At 38.1% G+C, this 27759-nt stretch overlaps 1 protein-coding gene across 2 annotated transcripts in view; it reads right to left on the reverse strand.

The window, feature by feature from the left end:
- Positions 1 to 27759, reverse strand: part of LOC128698674 (MAM and LDL-receptor class A domain-containing protein 1) — a 696795-nt gene that overhangs the window by 552796 nt on the left and 116240 nt on the right. For both annotated transcript variants that reach the window (XM_070084847.1, XM_070084846.1), the window contains exons 15-17: positions 24013 to 24166; positions 14359 to 14478; positions 13715 to 13873 (exon numbers count right to left, since the gene is read on the reverse strand). In XM_070084847.1, the coding sequence (XP_069940948.1) occupies positions 13715 to 13873; positions 14359 to 14478; positions 24013 to 24166 (433 nt within the window). The remainder of the gene's footprint in view (positions 1 to 13714; positions 13874 to 14358; positions 14479 to 24012; positions 24167 to 27759) is intronic.

The raw sequence follows: 27759 nt of genomic DNA on the forward strand, positions 1-27759 counted from the left end.
ATAGGTGAGGTAAGGATATATTAGAGAGTGGTACAGGGTAAGGAGAGTCATTTGCGGTACATAGTATCGTATCCTGGAAAGGATTCCTACTGATTTCAAAATTTTCTTGGCTATGTGATGTGTACGGGACTGAAATTCAAGATTACAGTCAAGGAGAAGACCTAGAAATTTGCCCTCCGTGTGTCTTGATATAAGGGAACCATTAAACAATGTTAAGTTGGATATTTGAGGCTCTGTTGCCAAACAGCATGAAGTATGTTTTGTCTATGTTGAAAGTGAGTTTGTTGGTCATCATCCAAGCATATAACTTTAGCAGTTCATTGTTTACAGAGTTTCCAAGCACAGCCAGGTCTAAATGGGAGTAGACATATGTAGTGTCATCTGCGAACAGAACTGGTTTAAGGAGTTGGGATGCATTGGGGAGATCATTAATGTAGATGAGAAAGAGGAGTGGGCCTAGGACACTACCCTGGGGTACCCCTACAGCTACAGGTTGGATAGCAGAGTTGAATTCATTTGCATGTTCATACTGGTGTCTGTCATTAAGATAGGATTTTAGGTAGTCAAAAGAATGTCCTCTGATGCCGTAATGATTCAGTTTCAGGTGCAAGAGATTGTGGTCGACTGTGTCAAATGCTTTTCGTAGGTCGATAAAGAGCTCCAGAGGATATTCATTTTTATTGAGAGCTGTGTATATTAATTCAAGCATTTGTATAATAGCGTTATTCGTACTTTTTTTTGGTCTAAACCCAAACTGGCATGGGTTAAGTATATTGTTGGATGTAAGGTAGGAGTAAAGTCGCTTGTGTATTATTTTTTCAAATATCTTGGAAAATGTCTATAGTTGTTCAAATCAGTTGGATCTCCTCCTTTGCCGAATGGGTGACCCTTGCTGTCTTGAGTATAGATGGGAAGGTTGAGGATGCTATAGATTTGTTAAACATTGTTGCAATAATGGTTGATAGTTCAAGTGCAGCCTTTTTATATATGAATGGTGGCAAGTTCACCTGCTTTGTTCTTTAATGATTTAATGATGAGTGAGACTTCAGTGGAATTAGTTGGAGCTAGAAATAGAGTACATGTATTTGGGTAGTTGCCAGTGAGGTATTTGTTCGGCTGGGTATTTGAGCTGGGAATTTGACTTGCTAGCTTTGATCCTACAGTAGAGAAAAAGACATTAAATTTGTCGGCCGTGTCAATAGGTTGTATGTGAGGTTCATCTGGTTTAGTTAAGTTTATCTCTCTATTTCCAGACAGTTTCCTAGTGCCCAAAATTTTGGAGAGGGTTTGCCAGGTACTTCTCATATCACCTTTCATTTCACTAAATTTATTATCATAATACATTTGCTTTGATTTTTATATTAGTTTTGTGAGTATTGATGTGTATCTTTTAGTAAATTCTTTAGTAATTAGGCCTAATCTAAACTGTTTTTCTCAAGTTGGTGGTTTTCATTAACAGATTTGAAGATGCTTTTTGTTAGCCATGGGCTGTTTAGTCTCTTTTCTGTGATCTTTGTCATTTTGATTGGACAATGATTGTTACAGAGGTTTAAGGTTTTATGTAAAAAAAATTTGACATCTTTATCGACATTATTACTGTCAGCTAGCTCTCTCTGCCAATCAATGGCACCTAGTGCTAGTTTTAGGTTGTTTATCGATGTCTCATCATGCAGGAGAAATGAGATCTCTCTTGGTTCTTGAGGCAGTTTAGATAAGTTGGTTATGAGAAAGGTAAGGTAGTGGTCTGTGGTGTTATCTGTGATTATACCTGCTTGTAGTGGGGATAGTGTGTTCGTCCAGATATGGTCAAGTAATGAGGCACTTGTCTAGAGATTCTTGTTGGCTTAGTTATTGAGGGTAGCAACAAGCTGTTGTTCATAGCATTTGTGAAATCAGCTACTGGATGGTCAGTTGCTTGGATGAGGTTTATGTTGAAATCTCCTGCTAGTATCAGATGGTGTTTATTCAACTCTGACTCAATTATCATGTTTCTAAGGTTACTTCTAAAAGTGTAAGTATTTGAGTGTGGTAGTCTGTAGACTGCACCAACTGTTATAGGCTTCTTAAGTGTTCCTGATGTGAATTTAGCTATGATATATATTTGCCATTTTCGTCCCATACATTAATTGATTTCATACATTCCAGTTCATCAGAGTAATAGATGGCAGTGCCTCCTCCTGACTGGTCAGGCCTGCAGTTATGTATGTCTGTGTAACCAGGTATGGTAAATATGTCTGTCAAATCTTGTCTGAGCCAGGTTTCAGTAAGTATAATGAAAGTTATAGTAGCATTTAGAGACTTCAGTAATGCAATGAGGTCATCATAGTGTTTACTCAATGATCTAACATTGTAATTGAAGACTGTAATGTTCTTGCTGACACTGAGAAGGGTATTAGCCTGACTAGCAGTGTAGTAATGGCAATTACTGTTAGGATTATGTGTGCAGTTCAATAAGAGGTTGATATCAGGATCGATAATTGCATTCATAAGGGGTACGTAGAGAAATAGCTGTTACAATTATTAAAGAAAAAACAAAAAGCAATTGATGTTAAACCACTAACAAATATGAACTAAGATAATTATTTAAATCTAAAAATAATGGAGCTACTGAATATTAAAGTAAAACAAAGAAAGTAAGACACTTCAGCATCTTGATTATTTTAAAGTTAAAAGTAATGGTTTCGAGTATAAAATAAAACAGAGAATAAAACACTTATGCACCTGAATTAGCACCTAAAATAGCAACTAATGTGTCTTACGAAACTGGGAATTAATTACTGTTATTCACTAACAGATATGAAAATATGGGTTAAAATAAGGGTAAATTCTACGATACTACAGCACTGTACATGGTTGATACACAAATAACCTGCACATAGAAGAGAGGAGCTTACGACGACGTTTCGGTCCGACTTGGACCATTTACAGAGTCACACTCTGTAAATGGTCCAAGTCGGACCGAAACGTCGTCGTAAGCTCCTCTCTTCTATGTGTGGGTTATTTGTGTATCATTCCAGTCAAGATATTGTGCCTTTTTTTGTTATACATGGTTGATATTGTGTTGAGATATGCTTAACAAGGTTCAGTCAAACCAATGAATGAGAGGAAACATGCTAGTTCTTGATCATTTGTTATTTCAAACCTACAATCCATGTCTGACAATTTAACCATGATAATGCCCAAATAAAGCTTCACTTTGTGCACATAAGAATGAGGCAAATATGAGTTTGTGTTATGACTGATTGACTGACTTACTGATTGACTTACCCACTGACTGACTTACTGATTGACTTACTGACTGACTTACTGATTGACTTACTGACTGACTTACTGATAGACATACTGACTGACTTACTGATTGACATATTGACTGTATTACTGATTTGACTGACTTACTGACTTGACTGACAGACTGACTTACTGATTGAAATGACTGACTGAATTGACTGACTTACTGACCTGACTAACTGACTGATGTGACTTACTTTCTCAATTGACTTATTGACTAACTGAATTGACTGACTGACTGACTTACTGACTTGACTGACTGATTTACTGACTGAATTGATTGACTGACTTGACTGACTTGAATGACTTACTGACTTGACTGAATGACTTACTGAATTGACTGACTGACTTACTGACTTGACTGACTGATTTGAATGATTTACTGACTGACTTAAAGTTAGACTTTTTCACTGAAGAGGACCCTGAAATGGTGTCTAGAGCAGCTGATGCCTTACTGTCAGTTGTATAATGTACTGTGGGGTAAAATAGAACAGAAATCCATTACAGAATTTATGCACACTCAAGTACAACCATTGACTTAATACCAGAAACTCTACCAGCCACCTCAGCCCAGTTGGGCCACAGCATAAATTTCCACTCTCCACAATCATCCACAAACACCAGCACCCACAACTTAAGGTAAAAAATACCATTATTTCTGTTGCATTTGTAATCTTAAGCAGTGAAAACAACATATAGTGGACCCTCCATTTTTGTAGATCTCCATTATCAGTGAATTTGGTTTTGGCCAACTTTTTTCGTTTATTTTTTGGTTTCGTTTTTGTCGATTACCTCCATTTTCGTCGATTGTACAGAACCTGTCCAGTGCCCAGCGCGCAGACAAAACTGCCTCCCACACACATTCTCAGCCAGTGTAGCATTGTTTCTTGGTGAGTGAACATATCCTGCCAGGTCATACAAAACATTTCATAATAATCCATTGTTTTTGCCACTTGTTTATTGTGTCTGACTGCTAAATAAGCTACCATGGGCCAAAAGAAAGCTTCTAGTGCCAGTCCTTTGGTAAAGAATGTGAGAAACACGATATAATTCAAGAAAAAGTTTGTAGAAAAATACGAAAATGGTGGTGGTAGAGGGTGGTAGTGGTTGTGATGTTAGTACAGGGTGGTAATGATGGTGGTAGAGGGTGGTAGTGGTTGTGATGGCGGTAAAGGGTACCTTCTTCAGTGATTCAGCGATTCTACTAACTCCTCCAATGTTGTTGGAATTATATAGGGCTACAGAAAACACCGCTGCCACAGTGCTGCAGCCTTCACCAACATTATGTACTGCTTATGCTCACAGTGGCCCTTATACACCCAACAACAACAACAGACCACCTGTTGTTACATACATGATGACTTATTTTATTCATTCTAGAGTATTTGTCGTGTTTCTACATTATTATTTTTGTTTATTATGTCATATTAGTTGAATTGTGATAGATAAATAAGCCGTAGAGTTGATATTAGTGTCATATTCTCCAACGATAAACTCGCCTCTGTCTCCCCTCCGCCCAGTCTGCCATGCACCAACAAGTCTTTTCAATAAAGGTAAGTGTGATGTTAAATACTCATTTATACATTTTATTAGTGCTTTATATTTATTTGTTATTCTTTTCTGCACGTAAATCTATAAGCTAGGGAAGTGACCCCTGATAAGGAGTTGGTACCTAGAGTCTTTATGGAGGGAGATTCCCCTTCCAAATTATAACCTTTCTTCCCTCTCTCCTCCTCCCTCTCTTCCATCCATCAACAACAGCCTTCAATAAAGGTAAGTGTCATGTGTAATGTTCATTCTTTTGTGCATGTAAATCTATCTTTAAGGTAAAAAAACTTCTTTTGTTGATGCTTCTGGGTGTCTGGAATAGATTAATTCCATTTACATTACAGTGGACCCCACCTTACGATATTAATCCGTTCCTGAGAGCTCATCGTAAGCTGAAATTATCCTTAGCTGAATTAATTTTCCCCATAAGAAATAATGGAAATCAAATTAATCCGTTCCTGACACCCCAAAGTAAGAAATTTTTTTTTTTTTACCACATGAAATATTAATTTTAATACACACAAACTGAAGAAGACATGCACAATTACTAATCTACTAAGAATAGAATACATGACACTTACCTTTATTGAAGATATGGTGATGATTGATGGGATGGGAGGAGGGGAGAGTGTGAAAGTTATTGTTTAGAAGGGGAATCCCCTTCCATTAGGACTTGAGGTACCAAGTCCTTTTCCGGGGTTACTTCCCTTCTTTTAATGCCACTAGGACCAGCTTGAGAGTCACTTGACCTCTGTTGCACAACAAATCTGTCCATAGAGCTCTATACCTCCTGTTCCTTTAAGACTTTCCTAAAATGGGCCATAACACTGTCATTATACAAATTGCCAACACAGCTTGCAGTAGCTGTGTCAGGGTGATTTTCATCCGTAAAGGTTTGCAGTTCAACCCACTTTCCACACATTTCCTTAATCTCTTTTTTCAACTCTATACTAATTCTCTCCCTTTTTACCACAGGGATGGCACTAGAAGCTTTCTTGGGGTCCATGGTGATTTATTTTGAAGTTACAAGCACTAAAAACACTGGGATAATATGAAATGTACTGAATGTATGCGTAGATGCGACCGCACTGGCTGGCTTGTAAACACTGGTGGTGAAGCCACACGTGGGACGCGTCCTGGACGAAACACATAAGGCAAGTCTTTTATCGTGAATCAAGGCAAAATTTTTGCATTCAAATGGTTCGTATGGCGGATTTAACGTAACGTGATGCGTTCGTAAGGCAGGGGGTCCACTGTATTTCTTTTGGGGAATGTCAATTTTGGTTGATGGCTGTGGAATGGATTAAACACGAAAACCGAGAGTCCACTGTAATACATCACGACAATGAACTACACTTACATATTCACTTATTTTTGTAAGAAGAACATAACCCTATTTTTCCCATAAGTTCTTCAGTTCATTTTGCACGGTTTTACCTAACACGGCATTTTCAGGAACATAACTACTATGTTAAATGACAGTCTATTATATTTTTTATTTTTATTATCACACTGGCCGATTCCCACCAAGGCAGGGTGGCCCGAAAAAGAAAAACTTTCACCATCATTCACTCCATCACTGTCTTGCCAGAAGGGTGCTTTACACTACAGTTTTTAAACTGCAACATTAACACCCCTCCTTCAGAGTGCAGGCACTGTACTTCCCATCTCCAGGACTCAAGTCCGGCCTGCCGGTTTCCCTGAACCCCTTCATAAATGTTACTTTGCTCACTCTCCAACAGCACGTCAAGTATTAAAAACCATTTGTCTCCATTCACTCCTATCAAACACGCTCACGCATGCCTGCTGGAAATCCAAGCCCCTCGCACACAAAACCTCCTTTACCCCCTCCCTCCAACCTTTCCTAGGCCGACCTCTACCCCGCCTTCCTTCCACTACAGACTGATACACTCTTGAAGTTATTCTGTTTCGCTCCATTCTCTCCACATGTCCGAACCACCTCAACAACCCTTCCTCAGCCCTCTGGACAACAGTTTTGGTAATCCCGCACCTCCTCCTAACTTCCAAACTGCGAATTCTCTGCATTATATTCACACCACACATTGCTCTCAGACATGACATCTCCACTGCCTCCAGCCTTCTCCTTGCTGCAACATTCATCCCCCATGCTTCACACCCATATAAGAGCGTTGGTAAAACTATACTCTCATACATTCCCCTCTTTGCCTCCAAGGACAAAGTTCTTTGTCTCCACAGACTCCTCAGTGCACCACTCACCCTTTTCCCCTCATCAATTCTATGATTCACCTCATCTTTCATAGACCCATCCGCTGACACGTCCACTCCCAAATATCTGAATACATTCACCTCCTCCATACTCTCTCCCTCCAATCTGATATCCAATCTTTCATCACCTAATCTTTTTGTTATCCTCATAACCTTACTCTTTCCTGTATTCACTTTTAATTTTCTTCTTTTGCACACCCTACCAAATTCATCCACCAATCTCTGCAACTTCTCTTCAGAATCTCCCAAGAGCACAGTGTCATCAGCAAAGAGCAACTGTGACAACTCCCACTTTATGTGTGATTCTTTATCTTTTAACTCCACGCCTCTTGCCAAGACCCTCGCATTTACTTCTCTTACAACCCCATCTATAAATATATTAAACAACCACGGTGACATCACACATCCTTGTCTAAGGCCTACTTTTACTGGGAAATAATTTCCCTCTTTCCTACATACTCTAACTTGAGCCTCACTATCCTCGTAAAAACTCTTCACTGCTTTCAGTAACCTAGTAATCTAGTATTAAGTATAGTCTGTAATTCATTAGCTGTAGTCTGCCTGAAATGCCTCGGCATGATAGCGGCTTTCTTTGCACTTGCAAATCAATATTGTAATAAAACACTGTAAACTATGTATGGAAATAGATTCTTTATAACATGTCAGTCACTCATTGTAAACTTGCAAAGAAATAAAAATTTGAATTTGAATTTGAAAATAATATAAGTATTAGTAATGAAAATGAATGAAGATGAAAATGTTTATTTCCTTGCAAGGCTTACAATGTGTGGTTTACATATTATAAAATATTAATTACAAGAAAGGCCTCTAGCATGCCTAGGCAATTCGGGCAAACTAATCCTAATTCTTACTCCAAATTGACACAGGTTATGGATCAGTACATTTTAATATATATGTACCTTACTGCATATTAGGTAACTGAAGTGATTTATTAGATTTATAATAATGAGGCAATACAAAACATATAACAATAGTACAATTAGAGTACAGTGAACCCCCAGATTTCGAAGTCATCAGATTCTGCAATATTCGGAAATAGTAACTTTTTTCGTCAAAATATTGGTTCGGTGATCGTCATTTAGCTCAGTAATAATCATTCGTCCTGAACACGTCTGAGTGGCCCGACACACAATTTACAGTCAGTGTGTCACTGTTTATCAGCCAGTGAGTGCGATCCCAGCGTTCATACGATACATTTCGTAATATTCCATTCGTTTTAGTGCTTGCAACTGCTAAATAAGCCACCATGGGGCAAAAGAAAGCTCCTAGTGCCAGCCCTTTGGTAAAGGTGATAAACACGATAGAATTCAAGAAAGAACATACCAGCCAGGGTACTTCCCCACACACACCAGGCAGGGTACATCCCTACACACACCAGCCAGGGTATTTCCCCACATACCAGACAGGGTACTTCCCCACACACACGATTTGACTTGAGTGAGATTTGTGCATGACTGAATAGAATTATTAAAGCTTATTGCTTGGGAAGCATTGAAAATTGGGTTGGGCAAATACGAGTCTGTTAGTGGGATGGTTTGTGAAGGCCCTGCCAAGGATGGGCCAACAGGTCTTCTGCAGTGTTCATGCTTTCTTATGTTCTTATGTACACCAGCTGAGGAAATTGCTTCAGAGGAGAAGAAAGAGAGAGGGAAGAAGGTGCCTTCTTCAAAGATTAAGGATATTTGTGCACCAACAAGAGTCTTCAATAAAGGTAAGTGTGATATTATTGTTTTATACTCGATTTCTCATTCTTTTCTGTACGTAAATCTATAAAAAAATCATTTTAGTTAATACTTTTGGGTGTGTGGAATGGATTAATTGGATTTACATTATTTCTTATCAGAAAAATGAATTCGGAAATCGTCAGATTAGGGTTTAGTCACTCTCTCTGGACTGGATTAATTACGATAACCGGGGGTCCACTGTAGTAGTAGCAGTAGTTGAAGTATAAGCAGTAGTAGTAGTAGTAGTAGTAGTAGTAGTAGTAGCTGTAGTGCAACACTGATGGAGGTAGCAATAAGAAAGTAGTAGTGGTATAGAAAAAAGAGGGCAGAGAGTGGAATGTAAGTGAAGAAATAGTAGTAGAAGTAGTAGTAGCACCAGTAATTTATAAGAACAAGACAACAGAGGAGCACTGAAGGAGAGCCAACAGCCTACAGGGGTAGGACAAAATCCCTGCAGGACAAAACCCCCAAGGACAGAACCCACCTAGGCCAAAGACAGGAAAGACAATGAAAATAAGGAAAAGGTGAAGGGATAACGAGAGGAGATAAAGATCAGGTCAAGTTATGAATGTTTTGAAGTTTGGAGTATCTGACATTGTAATGAGAAATGAAGGCATCTACAGAGACAAAGCCAGGACTAAGATTCATATTAGGAATGTTGTGTATAAGGGATACTTCAACAAGATGGTGTCTGTGAAGGATAGATGGGTAGACAGTTTTGGCAAAGCACCAATTAATAGGATGATTGTGATCTCTGGCATTACAGAAAAGAGCACTGTTACTGTCAGCAAGGCTAACACTTCTTTGTTCTCTTTAAGTCTGTTAGAAAGAGAGTGGCCAGTTTCTCAAAAGTCCAATGGACTCCCGGATAAAGCAGTCGTCGAATTTCGTAATATTCAGTAATCGTAATGTTTTTTCATCAAAATATTGGCTCAGTGATCGTCACTTACCTTGGTAATAGTCATTTGTCCCAAATGCATACATGCGGCCCCAAGTGGCCCCAAGCGGCCCCACACACTATCCACAGTCAGTCTGCCATTGTTTATCAGCGACTGACCGTTACCCCACGTGTTCATACAATACATTTCATAATATTCCATTCTTTTTTGTGCTTGCAATTGCTAAATAAGCCACCATGGGTCTGAAGAAAGCTTCTAGTGCCAGCCCTTTGGTAAAGAGGGTGAGAAATACAGTGGACCTCCGCTTAACGATCACCTCCCAATGCGACCAATTATGTAAGTGTATTTATGTAAGTGCATTTGTACTTGTATGTTTGGGGGTCTGAAATGGACTAATCTACTTCGTAATATTCCTTATGGGAACAAATTCGGTCAGTACTAGCACCTGAACATACTACTGGAATGAAAAAATATCGTTAACCGGGGGTCCACTGTACTAAAGAATTCAAGTAAGACATCATAGCAAAATCTGAAAGTGCAGCACGTGTCGCAGAACTTGCCAGGTTGTATAAGAAATCCCATACAACCATTGCTTCCATCATGGCCAAGCAAAAGAAAATCAAAGAAACTGTTGCTGCGAAAGGTGAAAACATGGTCACAAAACAAAGATCACAAATACTCGAAGATGTGGAGACCTTGTTGTTGGTGTGGATCAGCTAAAAACAGTTAGCAGGAGACAGTGTTATGCAGTCGATCATTTGTGGAAAGGCAAGGCAGTTGCATGATGATCTCATAAAGAAAATGCCTGGAACTAGTGCTGATGTTAGTGAATTTAAGACCAGCAAAGGCTGGATTGAGAGATTTAAGAAGTGTAGTGGCATACACAGTGTGGTAAGGCATGGCGAGGCTGCAAGTTCTGACAAATATGCAGCTGAAAAATATGTTCAGTAATTCAAAGGGTACATCGAGGCTGAACAATTCAAACCCCAACAAGTGTTCATTTGTGATGAAACAGGCCCCTTTTGGAAGAAAATGCCAAAGAGGACCTACATCACACAGGAGGAAAGGGCACTCCCAGGACACAAGCCTATGAAAGACAGACTAACTCTCATGTTCTGTAGTAATCCTAAAGGGGATTTCAAAGTGAAGCCTTTACTGGTGTATCACTCTGAAAATCCCAGAGTGTTCAAGAAAAGCGGTGTCACCAAGAGTAATTTGTGTGTGATGTGGAAGGCAGACAATAAGGCATGGGTCACGAGGAAATTTTCCTTGATTGGTTCAATAAAGTGTTTGGTCTGAGTGTGAAGAAATACCTCCTGGAAAATAAACTGGAACTCAAGTGCCTTCTGGTAATGGACAATGCTCCTGCTCATCCTCCAGACCTTTTTTTTTTTTTTTTTTTTCAACAAGTCGGCCGTCTCCCACCGAGGCAGGGTGACCCAAAAAAGAAAGAAAATCCCCAAAAAGAAAATACTTTCATCATCATTCAACACTTTCACCACACTCACACATTATCACTGCTTTTGCAGAGGTGCTCAGAATACAACAGCTTAGAAGCATATACGTATAAAGATACACAACATATCCCTCCAAACCGCCAATATCCCAAACCCCTCCTTTAAAGTGCAGGCATTGTACTTCCCATTTCCAGGACTCAAGTCCGACTATATGAACATAACCGGTTTCCCTGAATCCCTTCACTAAATATTACCCTGCTCACACTCCAACAGATCGTCAGGTCCCAAGTATCATTCGCCTCCATTCACTCCTATCTAACACGCTCATGCACGCTTGCTGGAAATCCAAGCCCCTAGCCCACAAAACCTCTTTTACCCCCTCTTTCCAACCCTTTCGAGGACGACCCCTACCCCTCTTTCCTTCCCCTATAAATTTATATGCTTTCCATGTCATTCTACTTTGATCCATTCTCTCTAAATGACCAAACCACCTCAACAACCCCTCTTCTGCCCTCTGACTAATGCTTTTATTAACTCCACACCTTCTCCTAATTTCCACACTCCGAATTTTCTGCATAATATTTACACCACACATTGCCCTTAGACAGGACATCTCCACTGCCTCCAACCGTCTCCTTGCTGCTGCATTTACCACCCAAGCTTCACATCCATATAAGAGTGTTGGTACTACTATACTTTCATACATTCCCTTCTTTGCCTCCATAGGTAACGTTTTTTGACTCCACATATACCTCAACGCACCACTCACCTTTTTTCCCTCATCAATTCTATGATTAACCTCATCCTTCAAAAATCCATCCGACGACACGTCAACTCCCAAGTATCTGAAAACATTCACTTCTTCCATACTCCTCCTCCCCAATTTGATATCCAATTTTTCTTTATCTAAATCATTTGATACCCTCCAGACTTGGATGACCAAATTGTGGAGGAGTTTTGTTTAATTACAGTGAAGTTCTTGCCCCCTAATACCACTCCTCTCATCCAGTCCATGGACCAGCAGATCACCCTGACAAAGCTGTTTCAGGCCATGTTGGCAACATGTACAATGACAGTGTTGTGTCCCACTGTAGGGAAATTTTAAAGAAATGCCAGAAACAGAGCTCTCTGCAATACTTGTTGAGCAACAGGGGTCCAGTGACTCTCAATCTGGTCCTAGTAGCATTAAAAAACAAAGAAATGAAGTAACCCCAGAAAAGGACTTGATACCTGATGTCTTTATGGAAGGAGATTCCCCTTCTAAACAATAGTAACTTCTCCATCCTCTCCCCTCCTCCCATCTTCCATACTTCAACAAGTCTTCAAAAAAGGAAAGTGTCATGTTATTATTGTTTTATTCTTCATGTCTCATTGTTTTGTGTAGGTAAATGTATATTTCTTGTAAAAAAATTATTTTTTTTAATACTTTTGGGTGTCTGGAATGGATTAATTGGATTTACATTATTTCTCATGGGGAAAATGAATTTGGATATCGTCAAATTTGGTTTTAGTCACACTCTCCGGAATGGATTAATTATGATAACTGGGAGTCCACAGTATTAGAAAGGACAAGAGGAGCAGGAAATGAAGTAGATTCTACTACAGTGCCCCTCTATTTTGTTCACATAGATTACCTCTATTACTTTTACTACTACAATTACTACTACTATTTCTACACTAACATTCCATTCTCTGTCCCCCTTTTTTGCTGACCATCACTACTTTCTTATTGCCATCTCTATCACTGTTGCACTACATCTACTACTAACTACCACCACCACTACTAGTTAATGGTCCAAGTTGGACTTAAATTTTTTTTTTTTTTTTTTTTCAACAAATCGGCCGTCTCCCACCGAGGCAGGGTGACCCAAAAAAGAAAGAAAATCCCCAAAAAGAAAATACTTTCATCATCATTCAACACTTTCACCACACTCGCACATTATCACTGTTTTTGCAGAGGTGCTCAGAATACAACAGTCTAGAAGCATACACATATAAAGATACACAACATATCCCTCCAAACTGCCAATATCCCAAACCCCTCCTTTAAAGTGCAGACATTGTACTTAAATTGGACTTAAATATCATCATAAATTTCAGTCTTCTATGTGCAGGTTATTTGTGTAATGTGTTTCCTCTTTTCTTTGGGACATCCTACCTTAGTGGAAACCAGCCAGTGTTAAAAAAATGAATCAAAAAAGTATTATACAGACTTAGATACTCTCATATGGAAAAATAAAAGTCAAAGCTCTGTGGCTTGAACAAATCACTAATAACTAACACTTTGGAGATTAATCTTTGTTTTTGTCCATCCCAGATCATTATCAAGTTTTCACTTGATAATGGACTAAGACTGACGGAAATGTCTAAAATTTCCACTCCAAAGTGTCGGTTATTTGTGAATCTTGTCATTGTTGTGCAAAAATTATGGCAAGTAGAAAGAATTTTTTTTTTTTTTTTTTTCAACAAGTTGGTCGTCTCCCACCGAGGCAGGGTGAAAAGAAATATACTGTACTACTTTAAAGCTTACCTGTGCCTAATGTATGATCTGTGGCTGGACCAGGAGACAGTGTGTCTGTAGGACCATGCCACCAAATCCATGGTACCGTCCCATTATCATTAGAAATATACCATAAGCATGTTGGCAGCAAAAAGGACTCAAAGTCACAATCATTTTCTCCAAGTGGTTCTGAAAGCATAAGGTAATGAGAAGATTCTGATACTGTATTTAAGAAAAAATGTCAAAACCTGATTTCAGGCATTACAAAAGAAAGTTCATAAAAGTTTTTCATTATGTAATGTAGATCATAGGAAAGTGATTTTCAGTGAAACCTATTTTATAAATGGAATTCTTCAACTTTATCATAAAATACCATTACATATCTACACCATTATTGCCTCTGGCATTGATTATAAATTTCATTCCATATAACCTTCACATAGTACATCTTCCCTCTTATCTTTCTTATGATCTAATGAATTACTTGTCTTGGCCAAAATAAACTATAATTTTATTGCATATCTGAAACTTCATTCACAAATGGATCCAAGAACAAAACTTGATGTACACTTAAACCAACTCTTCTCTCTTGATGTTGTTCTATCCACTTTCTTTCTAATATCAAATGAATGAAATAATAAAGTTACTGGTACACATTTCCAACACTGACTCACCAGGTGTAGTGGTTGATCCTTCCTGTATGGTAGTGGATGTAGAGTCCGTGTTATTATTGGGTTGAGCTTCTTCAGGCCAAATGCTACACTGTCCAGTAAATGTCAGCACATCATCAATACCTGCATACAAACATCTAGTGAAAAATAATGTTTGTCATAAAATAATATAATAAAGACATTCACTGAAACTCCTCAGCCATCAACTTAAAATTCCCGACACACAGTACACCCAAAGAAGATACCAACACTGACTGATGACTGGTTCTCCCCACTGGGCAGACTGGTATCACCAGCTCCCTGCTATCACCAGAGCCCTATCACCAGCACCCTGATTCACGGTCAAAATTATCTAACTCAACTCCATTTCTTTTTAACAAATATTACACAAACAATATACACTACAGAAGAAATAATAGACCATACTGTACACAGAAGTAAACTTTAAAATTTATTCTTAGTGATTACACATCATATGTTAACCTCTGAGTTTATATCTGGAGGATAAGTTTCTATAAGAATGTCTAAAACTACTCATTTCCGAATGTGACTAAATAAGTTTCATACACAGTGCAACCTCAGCTTATGAGTGCCCCACCACACGAGTTTTTCAAGATATGAGCAGTTGCTCAGTCAAATTTTTGTTTCTGGATACGAGCAAAATTTCAGGATGCGGGTTTCCCCCTCAAGGGAGGTTCCTTAAATAAATAAACAAATAAATAAAATATTTATTTCTTTGCAAAGGTTACAATGTGTGTTTACATATATAATATGATTGGAGCAAAGAAAGCCACTATCATGCTGAGGCATTTCGGGCAGACTTAACCTTATGTATTTATAGACTACTTAAGACTTGACAGGTGAATAGTATTAGTGGTTACCAATGTTCTGCTAATTGTGGTGCCAGGTACTGGCAGCCTTCTGAATTTCTCCTTACTATTACATATTATTATTATTACTATTATATTGTATTATTATTATTATTACTGTTAAAATAATTATTATTAGTAGTAGTAGTAATAGTAGCACGTATGTGGTGAGGGGCTCTTGATCTAGGGAATTGGATCTGTGCTCCAGTTCCCTAAATTAATAATAATAATAATTATAATAATCCATACATACTAATAATAATAATAATTACCATTATTATAATAATACATATGTATTACTACTACTAATAATAATAATAACTATTATAATAATACATATGTTTGTATTAACCCTTTCAGGGTCCACAGGCCCTCTCCGAGACTTGTTCTCAGGGTCCCCCAAATTTAAAAAAAAAAAATTATTTTTTCTTATGAAAAGATAGAGAATCATCTCCCAATCATAATGACACCAAAAGTATGAAATTTGATGGAAAACTTATGGAATTATGCTCTCGCAAAGTTAGCGGTCTCGACGATGTTGACGCATCGGCGATTTTGTCATTTTGAGCCCTATTTTCAGCCAATTCCCATGTACTAGTCGACAAAAATCATAACTATTTCACTAGAACTCCATTTTCTCTATCGAATGAGTACAAGAAGCCACCCATTTACCAATTTCAACTATCCAATACAGTGGCCAGAATTTAGCAATTTTGCCAATCTAACACAAATTTCAAAAGATGCCAATTTCCGAATAGGGTCCAGAATAAACAAGAAAGACATTCCTGGCACTAAAATAACATTTCCTCTGTTCATTAGTCATGTCCCTATGCCCCTCTTACATTCTTTTGCTTTCCACTTTGAATTTTTATTCTCACAAAAAATAGAAGATTTACTGTTATGCAGACTACTGCATTAGTGTAGAAATGGTATGAATAATATCAGCGCACTTGTGAAAGAATATTAGACTCACCAGTTGACATGTATTGGACACGTAGCATGATTTGTTTACTTTTGAACTTTGGTAAAAATCGAACATTTCTGCTACTTTGAGCTCAATTTCAAGGTACTTTTCATTGTAAAACCGGTTAAAATCATCTCAATTTCTGTAATATGTCTTCCAGTCTATAAAATGAGACCAGGAAAACTAGAATACAACAACAAATACCATACGAAAATACAGTGCAAAGTCGCTGTTTTAATCCAAAAACACGGTCAAAGTTTTTTTTTCTCATTACACACTGTGTGCTGCAGGATTTTTTTTATACTGTGCACACTGACCACATAGACCCATTCTTTCATATGTAGGCCTACCAGCTTTCTCTCACTAGATTTGAGGGCGCTAGAATTTAGGCATAATAGTACGTACGTCATGGACACTGGTGCATAAGCCGTAGTACAGCCGAAACCCTGAAAGGGTTAATAACAATAACAATAATTATAATAATAATAATAATAATAATAATAATAATAATAATAATAATAATAATACAATATAACAGTGATGCATACCATAACAGTAGTACATTTGTCGTCATTTTTAGACATTTTCGTAATTTTTTTTTTTAAATTTTTGTGCCAAATGCTTCAAAATACAAATTGGAAACTCTAGGTAGCTGTAGGTACAGTTGCTATGACCACAGCTATCTCAGTGACAACCAACGGTCAAAAGGAAGAGTAGGTCCGCCGCTGAGTGACTGCAGCAGACCCTTGGACACGTAATTTTTTCTTATACTATTGTACAAATTTCTTACACAATGCCTCGACTGAAGAGATAGTATTCACGTACGATCAGTAAGAAGCTCAGGAAGAGATTATCAACTATGAAAAAAGCTAGAGAAATGAAGAAGGCAGCAGCAGAGAGTGAGGGAGCTAGTTAGAGATGGCCACCACCACCACTAATGTGGTCACAGTAATCATGTCTTCACCTATATATCGTACATCTGTCTTGACCACACCTGTGGTTACATATGTGACAACCTCACCACTAATTATAGAAAAATACAAGCTAGGTGTGGGGTTATGGACTCTGCAAGGTAGTACCAGCATAGTACTTCTACAATATGTACGATACTAGTTAAGAGTGTAGCAAGTAGATCAGCGAAAAGTGAGGTGAACAAAAAATAAAAAAACAACTGTAGCAGTTAAGTTCAGCAATAAAGTGTAGCATTAAGAGTGTAGCAAGTATGTTAAGTGATTAATAGAAAAAGGACGACATGAAACTATAGGGCCACTGACAACATACGCCACCCTGTGATATCTTCCACCACCCTCAAGTTCTGCCAGCATCTGCTCCAAGGTAAGTGTGTACTATAGTATACACACAATAACCACTTTATTTCTTTACATTCTCTAGTATGTTTTAATACTATGTTTTTATACAATATTTCTTATTTATAAATTACGTACATTGTTTCAGTGTTTTATGAAACTGTGATCTAGTGCAGTTAGCCTCACAAACACTCTGTTTTCTCTTATAACAAGAGCATGGGTAGACACTACAGTCAGAGTGGGAGAGTAAATGGTGGATGCTGCTGCCACTGCTGCCACTGCCGCTGGCACCATCACTCGCTAAATTATGGACTACAGTGGACCCCCGCCTTACAATAGTGATCGCTCTAACACAGATGGAAGTGTCAGTGAAGACCAATTTCATGGTTTTGAGGAGATTGTGACCAAAAGCAATGCCCAGGATCCCAGAAGAAAGAAAAAGGAGAATGAGAGAGAGAGAATGAGAGAGAGAGAATGAGAAAGAGAGAGAATGAGAAGAGGAGAATGAGAGAGAATGAGAATGAGAGAGAGAATGAGAAAGAAAATTAAAGAGAAAGAAAGAAGTAGAAAGAAGAAAAATAATTAGGTAGGAGGATGGAGGGGAAGCAGCTTCAGACCCCATTGTTTTGATAGGCGGTAGGGGGAGTGATTAATGATACAATACATATGTATGTCATTTTGACAGCTGCCGGACACTGACTCACCGCATTTAGAAGTCCACACACTCACACACAACACAATGAAAGTGTCTAGTGACTATATATATGTATATATGTATATATATATATATATATATATATATATATATATATATATATATATATATATATATATATATATATATATATATATATATATATATATATATATATATATATATATATATATATATATATATATATATATATATATATATATATATATATATATATATATATATATATATATATATATATATATATATATATATATATGAAGAGAGTGGTGAGAGAGTGCAAAAGGAGAGCAGATGAAAGAGTGGGAGAGGCACTGTCAAGAAATTTTTATGAAAATAAGAAAAAATTTTGGAGTGAGTTAAACAAGTTAAGAAAGCCTAGGGAAAGTATGGATTTCTCAGTTAAAAACAGAGTAGGGGAGTTAGTAGATGGGGAGAGGGAGGTATTAGGTAGATGGCGAGAATATTTTGAGGAACTTTTAAATGTTAAGGAAGAAAGGGAGGCGGTAATTTCATGCACTGGCCAGGGAGGTATACCATCTTTTAGGAGTGAAGAAGAGCAGAATGTAAGTGTGGTGGAGGTACGTGAGGCATTACGTAGAATGAAAGGGGGTAAAGCAGCTGGAACTGATGGGATCATGACAGAAATGTTAAAAGCAGGGGGGGATATAGTGTTGGAGTGGTTGGTACTTTTGTTTAATAAATGTATGAAAGAGGGGAAGGTACCTAGGGATTGGCGGAGAGCATGTATAGTCCCTTTATATAAAGGGAAAGGGGACAAAAGAGATTGTAAAAATTATAGAGGAATAAGTTTACTGAGTATACCAGGAAAAGTATACGGTAGGGTTATAATTGAAAGAATTAGAGGTAAGACAGAATGTAGAATTGCGGACGAGCAAGGAGCCTTCAGAGTGGGTAGGGGATGTGTAAATCAAGTGTTTACATTGAAACATATATGTGAACAGTATTTAGATAAAGGTAGGGAAGTTTTTATTGCATTTATGGATTTAGAAAAGGCATATGATAGAGTGGATAGAGGAGCAATGTGGCAGATGTTGCAAGTATATGGAATAGGTGGTAAGTTACTAAATGCTGTAAAGAGCTTTTATGAGGATAGTGAGGCTCAGGTTAGGGTGTGTAGAAGAGAGGGAGAATACTTCCCGGTAAAAGTAGGTCTTAGACAGGGATGTGTAATGTCACCATGGTTGTTTAATATATTTATAGATGGGGTTGTAAAAGAAGTAAATGCTAGGGTGTTCGGGAGAGGGGTGGGATTAAATTATGGGGAATCAAATTCAAAATGGGAATTGACACAGTTACTTTTTGCTGATGATACTGTGCTTATGGGAGATTCTAAAGAAAAATTACAAAGGTTAGTGGATGAGTTTGAGAATGTGTGTAAAGGTAGAAAGTTGAAAGTGAACATAGAAAAGAGTAAGGTGATGAGGGTATCAAATGATTTAGATAAAGAAAAATTGGATATCAAATTGGGGAGGAGGAGTATGGAAGAAGTGAATGTTTTCAGATACTTGGGAGTTGACGTGTCGGCGGATGGATTTATGAAGGATGAGGTTAATCATAGAATTGATGAGGGAAAAAAGGTGAGTGGTGCGTTGAGGTATATGTGGAGTCAAAAAACATTATCTATGGAGGCAAAGAAGGGAATGTATGAAAGTATAGTAGTACCAACACTCTTATATGGATGTGAAGCTTGGGTGGTAAATGCAGCAGCGAGGAGACGGTTGGAGGCAGTGGAGATGTCCTGTCTAAGGGCAATGTGTGGTGTAAATATTATGCAGAAAATTCGGAGTGTGGAAATTAGGAGAAGGTGTGGAGTTAATAAAAGCATTAGTCAGAGGGCAGAAGAGGGTTTGTTGAGGTGGTTTGGTCATTTAGAGAGAATGGATCGAAGTAGAATGACATGGAAAGCAAATAAATCTATAGGGGAAGGAAAGAGGGGTAGGGGTCGTCCTCGAAAGAGTTGGAAAGAGGGGGTAAAGGAGGTTTTGTGGGCGAGGGGCTTGGACTTCCAGCAAGCGTGCATGAGCGTGTTAGATAGGAGTGAATGGAGACGAATGATACTTGGGACCTGACGATCTGTTGGAGTGTGAGCAGGGTAATATTTAGTGAAGGGATTCAGGGAAACTGGTTATTTTCATATAGTCGGACTTGAGTCCTGGAAATGGGAAGTACAATGCCTGCACTTTAAAGGAGGGGTTTGGGATATTGGCAGTTTGGAGGGATATGTTGTGTATCTTTATATGTATATGCTTCTAAACTGTTGTATTCTGAGCACCTCTGCAAAAGCAGTGATAATGTGTGAGTGTGGTGAAAGTGTTGAATGATGATGGAAGTATTTTCTTTTTGGGGATTTTCTTTCTTTTTTGGGTCACCCTGCCTCGGTGAGAGACGGCTGACTTGTTGAAAAAAAAAATATATATTTTTTTTTTTTTTTTTTTTTTTTTTTTTTTTCAACAAGTCGGCCGTCTCCCACCGAGGCAGGGTGACCCAAAAAAGAAAGAAAATCCCCAAAAAGAAAATACTTTCATCATCATTCAACACTTTCACCACACTCGCACATTATCACTGTTTTTGCAGAGGTGCTCAGAATACAACAGTCTAGAAGCATACACATATAAAGATACACAACATATCCCTCCAAACTGCCAATATCCCAAACCCCTCCTTTAAAGTGCAGGCATTGTACTTCCCATTTCCAGGACTCAAGTCCGACTATATGAAAATAACCGGTTTCCCTGAATCCCTTCACTAAATATTACCCTGTTCACACTCCAACAGATCGTCAGGTCCCAAGTACCATTCGTCTCCATTCACTCCTATCTAACACGCTCACGCACGCTTGCTGGAATATATATATATATATATATATATATATATATATATTATAGAAACCAAAAGGAATGAGGAAAGAAAGAATAAAGAAAGAAAGAATGAAGAAAGAAAGGCTTTAGGTAGGAAGGAATAATGACACATTTACCTAGGATACTACCTAACACAACTGTCTGCTACTACTATGAAGAAAACTGCTAAGACAAAATGTTTTGTCTGTACACATAAAAAAAGAAAGCACACAAAAACACAGACACACTCATTTTATGTGTGAGGAGTGTAAAACACCATTGTGTATGAAACCATGTTTCAAAGAGTTCCACAAGCTGCAGAACTTCTAGGGACATGTATAGTGACTGTACATGTGTATATATATTACAGAACAATTGTAATAAAATTTTTTTTTGTATTATTTGTTTATGTAAACAAGTTTTGTAAGCAATATATTGATAATTATGTTTGTGCACTTATTGTGTTGTATACAATGAGTGTATATGTGTACATTGCACCCTACTTTGGATTCACAGGCCACATAAGTTAAGCGAAAAAATAAAATAGTGAAAAAAACACGAAACCTTCAAATGCAAGTAAACCAAAGTTTACCAGGTGAGTGGCATTCGCGGCTGTTGCCATACGTGGCTCATTTTCTGCCAACTTTACTCCTTGAGAATTCTTTGCTTGCCTAAATCTTGGGCATGACCTACTTCCACATTGGACAAATGTGACACCATCTACGACTGCTGCACCTCTCCTGCCATACGGTTTATAAGCTGCTTCTCCGCTCATATGCCGCATTCTATTCAAGATTGATGGACTGACCACATTGACTCAAGGTTGAGGGACTGATTACCTCATTCTCCTCCTGTTCTTCAAGTTTATCCTTTGTATGGACTGATGAAGCCACTGTGTGGTGAAACGTTTCCTCAATAAAGATACCCAAGAGTTGCACATGTGTCTAATTTAACAACTTTACTCCTCTATATTTCCATAAGTACTGATTGCAAAAATTTGTTTTGGGGCTTAAAACAATTAGAAAATTAATCTTTACATTTTCATATGAAAAAATAATTTTTTTTTTCTGAATATTCTTTGACACCAGGAGACACTTCAGGATTTGGGGTTGCGACAGTCAAAGGGTTATCATCACTCTCTTATTTACCCCTATCTCACCTATGGAATTTGTGCATGGGGCTCAACAACAATTAACCATCTCAGACCACTAATTACCCAACAAAAGGCTGCAGTTAGAATGATAACAAATTCTCACTACAGGCAGCACACTCCACCAATATTCAATACACTAAACCTACTCACCATACAAAACATCCATACTTATTACTGCACCTATTACATACATAGAACACTTAACTCTGATATTAACCCTCCCCTCAAACATCTCCTTGCCAACCTCAACAGAACACATGACCATAACACAAGGCACAGATCACTCTTTGATATTCCTCGTGTCCATCTCACACTATGCAAAAACTCAATGCACATAAAAGGCCCTAAAATCTGGAATTCATTACCTGTAAATATAAAAGAAACACAACCTGTTTATAAATTCAAGTCTCTTCTCAAAGATTACTTACTCACCCAAAACCAAATAAATACTGAATAACTGAACATTATAAATTGTATATCTTAAATGTTTCTCACAATTATATCACATAAATGTTAAACCTAAAACCCAATCTAACTTATTATTTTTTAAATACACTACCAAACAGAATCACTACCTAACTGAATGCAACCATATGACCTGTCTTTGTAATACTCACTTGTGCTTTATAGTTATCTGTTTACATTAATGTTTTATCACTGATTTCATCATTGCTTAGTAGCAGCGCTGTATAGTCCTTGTGGCTTAGCGCTTCTTTTTGATTATAATAATAATAATAATCATTGCTTAGTTAATCTTAAGTTAATTTTAAGCCAGCCCGTAATGCTATGCATAGTATAAGTGGCTTTGGCATACTGCTCTTATCTGTATTTTTTTGTACCTCTGTATGTGTGCACAAATTGGAAATAAAAAATAAAAAAAAAAAATAAAAAAAAAAAAAAAATAAATAAAAAAAAAATAAATTATCCCCAGCAGTATTCTCCAATAGTGTAAAAAAGAATTACTATTATTTTTAGCTGAATTCAGACTAATGGTAGTGCAGACCAGCAGGAGGATTTATTTGGGTAAAGGAGAAATATGTGCAAAGAAGTGATAGATACATTTGACTAAAGAGGGTTGCCAGCATCTTGGCTAACACCAAGACAATGGTAGTCAAATTCTCTAAATATTTTCAAGAATGAGGTGACTCTTGGGCTGACTGTATACCTAGCAAGTACCAGAAGCACAAGAATCAATAAATAAAAATGGTAAACCTCTTCTCACCATGATCCTCGTCCACTCACCATGGAGCCCAATTAGGGTAAGCAATGAGTGGATAAAAGAGGGTCCAGTGGTAAGAAACAGAGATATACGTAAGCAACCATTAGAGCCTAGCAGCAGCCAAAAGACTGAGTGAGTAACCAACAAATCCCCATTTGACTATAACCAGAAAATGAGCACCCTACTGATTCACTTGAGCCATCACTGAACCTTCCATTTTACCTTCATCTACCTGCTTATGAAGTGTGCTACCTATCAAGGGCCACATCACCAGGAATAGATTCAACTAACAAGCAAGTAAAAAATGAAGAGTATGTAAGGCAAACACATGGAATAGCTCTTTTTTTTTTTTTTTTGCAGCCATAGTTTCAGTGAAATGGAAAACCCTCAGCCAGTATGGTCAACAGCATTGAAGGAGATGGCACTCACCTTACCATATAAAAGTGACTGCCCAAAGGAAAAATATTTTCCAAAATAAGTCATTAACTTTTCTTTTAACAGGGTTGCATGAGATATATTTTATACAGTGTATTCATTATATAAATATAAGAAAACTATTTAATACTAACAAATCTTCTCCAGTTGATTGGCTCCCACAATGCCTTCCAGCTGAATGAAGAAATAACCATCTGTAACTCCATGGAGTGGAACACGACCTACATTCCAGGGACTTGACTGTACACTGCTCATGCTCCAAACCAGGATGCGCATCTCTTCTACAGGCTACAGGGAATGACACAACATATGTAAATCATTCTGCTTACTCAGTTTACTGTGAAAAATTAGTAACAATGCATGCCAGAAGCACGAAATGTGAGAAATGGGAAAAAAATATTTTTAAGGAGAATAACAAATAGAACAGTCATAAAATATATGATGAGAAAGAACATGAATGAACTCGAATGAATAAACTCAAATGAACTTGGCTAGGCAAAAATCAAAGAAAAATATACATTTCTGTAATACAGTGGTCCCTCGTTTTTCGTAATTAATCCGTTCCTGGAGGAGCTACTATAAACGAAATTTACAATTTGCGAATCAATTTTCCCCATAAGAAATAATGTAAATACAATTAAACCGTTCCTGACACCCAGAAGTATTAAAACAAAAAAATTTTTTACATGAAATATACATGTAGTACATAACAATACAATGGGTAATGATGAATGAAACATTAACAGCAAAACACTTACCTTTATTGGAGATTCTTCTTAGTGTATGGGAGACTGGAGGAGGAGAGAGAGTGGGTTGTTTATAGTTTGGAAGGGGAATCCCCTTCCAGCAACACCTCAGGTGCCAATTGCTTTTCTGGGGTTGCTTGTCTTCTCTGTTTCTTAATGCCACTAGGACCACCTTGAGAGTCACTGGAGTCCTGTCTTGCAAAATAACTGTGGAGAGAGCTCTGTTTCTGGCGTCTCTTTAACACTTCCCTAAAATGGCCCAAGACTTTGTTACTGTACATGTTGCCAACATGGCTTGCAACAACCTTGTTAGGGTGATGTTTCTCCATAAAGCTTTCCATCTTACCCCACATAGTAAAAATCTCTTTAATTTCTGAAGAAGGCACCTTCTTCCAACTCTCTTCCGCCTCCTCTGCAGCAAGATTCTGAGCTGCGATGTGTTGCTCTTCCTGCCGAAGCTCTTGCAGGTCCTCAGTGGTGAGCTCTTCGTTGTGGTCTTCCACCAATTCTTCCACATCCTCCAAACTCACATCCAACCCCATGGAACTCCCCAGTGCCACAATTGATTTTACAACAGACATAGGCTCATCAGGGTCAGCCCCAAACCCTTCATAATCCCTCTTGTCGACACAATCTGGCCACAATTTTCTCCAGGCAGAGTTCAAAGTCCTGATAGTCACTCCCTCCCAAGCCACACCTATAAGGGTTATGCAATGGAGGATGCTGAAGTGTTCTCTCCAAAATTCCCTTAGGGTCAAGTGAGTGTCTGTGGTCATAGTCAAGCACCTGTGAAACATTGCTTTTGTGTAGAGTTTTTTAAAGTTTGCAATGACCTGCTGGTCCATGGGCTGGAGGAGAGGAGTGGTATTTGGGGGCAAGAACTTTACTGTGATGAACCCAAACTCTTCAAAAATTAGGTCATCCAAGTTTGGAGGATGAGCAGGTGCATTGTCCATTACTAGCAGGCACTTGAGATCCAATTTCTTTTCCAGGAGATACTCCTTCACACTAGGGCCAAACACTTCATTGAACCACTCGACGAAAATTTCCCTCGTGACCCATGCCTTACTATTAGATTTCCAAAACACACACAATTTACTCTTCATAACATTGTTTTTCCTGAACACTCTGGGATTTTCAGAATGGTACACTAGTAATGGCTTCACTTTGAAATCCCCACTAGCATTAGCACAGAACATTAGCGTCAGCCTGTCTTTCATAGGCTTGTGTCCTGGCATTGCCTTTTCCTTTTGTGTAATGAAGGTCCTCTTTGGCATTTTCTTCCAAAAGAGGCCTGTTTCGTCACAATTGAACACTTGTTCAGGTTTCAGTCCTTCAGTCTCTATGTACTCCTGGAATTCATGCACATATTTTTCAGCTGCCTTGTGGTCTGAACTGGCAGCCTCACCATGCCTTACCACACTGTGTATGCCAGTACAGTTCTTAAATCTCTCAAACCAGCCTTTGCTGGCCTTAAATTCACTCACATCACCACTAGTTGCAGGAAATTTCTTTACCAAATCGTCATGCAACTGCCTAGCCTTTTCACAAATAATCGAAGTCATAAGAGTATCTCCTGCTAATTGTTTTTCATTTATCCACACCAATAATAACTTCTCAACCTCTTCGAGTACTGGTGATCTCATTTTTGTCAGCATAGTTACCCCCTTTGCAACAACAGCGACCTTGATTTCCTTTTCTTGGCCACTATGGAACAAAGGTTGTGTAGGGTTTCTTATATAAGAAACACTACACCCTGGCCAGTTCGGCCACACTTGTACCACTTTCATATTGTTCAATGATGGTTTTCTTAAATTCAATCATATTTCTCACCTTCTTTACCACAGGCTTGGCACTAGGAGCTTTCTTTGGAGCCATGGTGGCTTATTTAGTACTTGCAAGCACTTGAGTCCTGGAAATGGGAAGTACAATGCCTGCACTTTAAAGGAGGGGTTTTGGGATATTGGCAATTTGGAGGGATATGTTGTGTATCTTTATACGTATATGCTTCTAAACTGTTGTATTCTGAGCACCTCTGCAAAAGCAGTGATAATGTGTGAGTGTGGTGAAAGTGTTGAATGATGATGAATGTATTTTCTTTTTGGGGATTTTCTTTCTTTTTTGGGTCACCCTGCCTCGGTGGGAGACGGCCGACTTGTTGAAAAAAAAAAAAAAAAAAAAAAAAGCACTAAAATAAATGGAATACAGTGGACCCCCAGTTAACGATATTTTTTCACTCCAGAAGTATGTTCAGGTGCCAGTACTGACCGAATTTGTTCCCATAAGAAATATTGTGAAGTAGATTAGTCCATTTCAGACCCCCAAACATACACGTACAAACGCACTTACATAAATACACTTACATAATTGGTCACATTCGGAGGTAATCGTTATGCGGGGATCCACTGTATTACGAAATATTTTGCTGGAGCACGTGAGGGGACCTTCGCTCACTGGTAAACAATGCCAGACAGGCTGCTGCCACGGCTCACGCCGTGGGTACGCATCCTGGACAAACTACGACTGGTGAGTGAACCTATGAAAAGCGAGTCCATGTTTATACGAAAATACCCCTATGATTGGCGAAATTTACGATTGCCGAGAACTACAAAAAGCGAGGGACCACTGTATTCTATTTTATAAAAATGATGAAACTTTGAATTATGAGAGATTTTAGAGCATTATCTCAATTAAATATTCCTGTGCTTACAAGAATTTAAATAAAGCAGATAAATGAACTTTAAAATAGGCATGGATATTACTATTATATAATGGAATGAGACAATAAAGCTAACAGATATCCATCATATATCAACCATTTCTTATATACTAACAATAACAAATTACAATATATCTGAAAATACAGGCATAGAGACAGAAAGTACACTGACATTACACACCCAAATGAGCCATAGAGGTAACAGGAAAAAACACTGAGTGTAATAGTGCAGAGACCTTGTAAAAATGTTACTATTATGTCCATTTGCTTCATCCTTTGGTGGATGATTTAGGGTCATAGACAGCAACCATTCAGGGAGGTACTATTATCCTGTCAAGTGAATGTAACACAGAAACATGTATTTGTTTTACATGATGGTAGGAGTGCTGTCTCATAAACACAAGATAACAGGTATA

This window comes from Cherax quadricarinatus, chromosome 14, assembly GCF_038502225.1.
Source record: "Cherax quadricarinatus isolate ZL_2023a chromosome 14, ASM3850222v1, whole genome shotgun sequence".
In the NCBI taxonomy this organism is placed as follows: Eukaryota; Metazoa; Arthropoda; class Malacostraca; order Decapoda; family Parastacidae; genus Cherax; species Cherax quadricarinatus.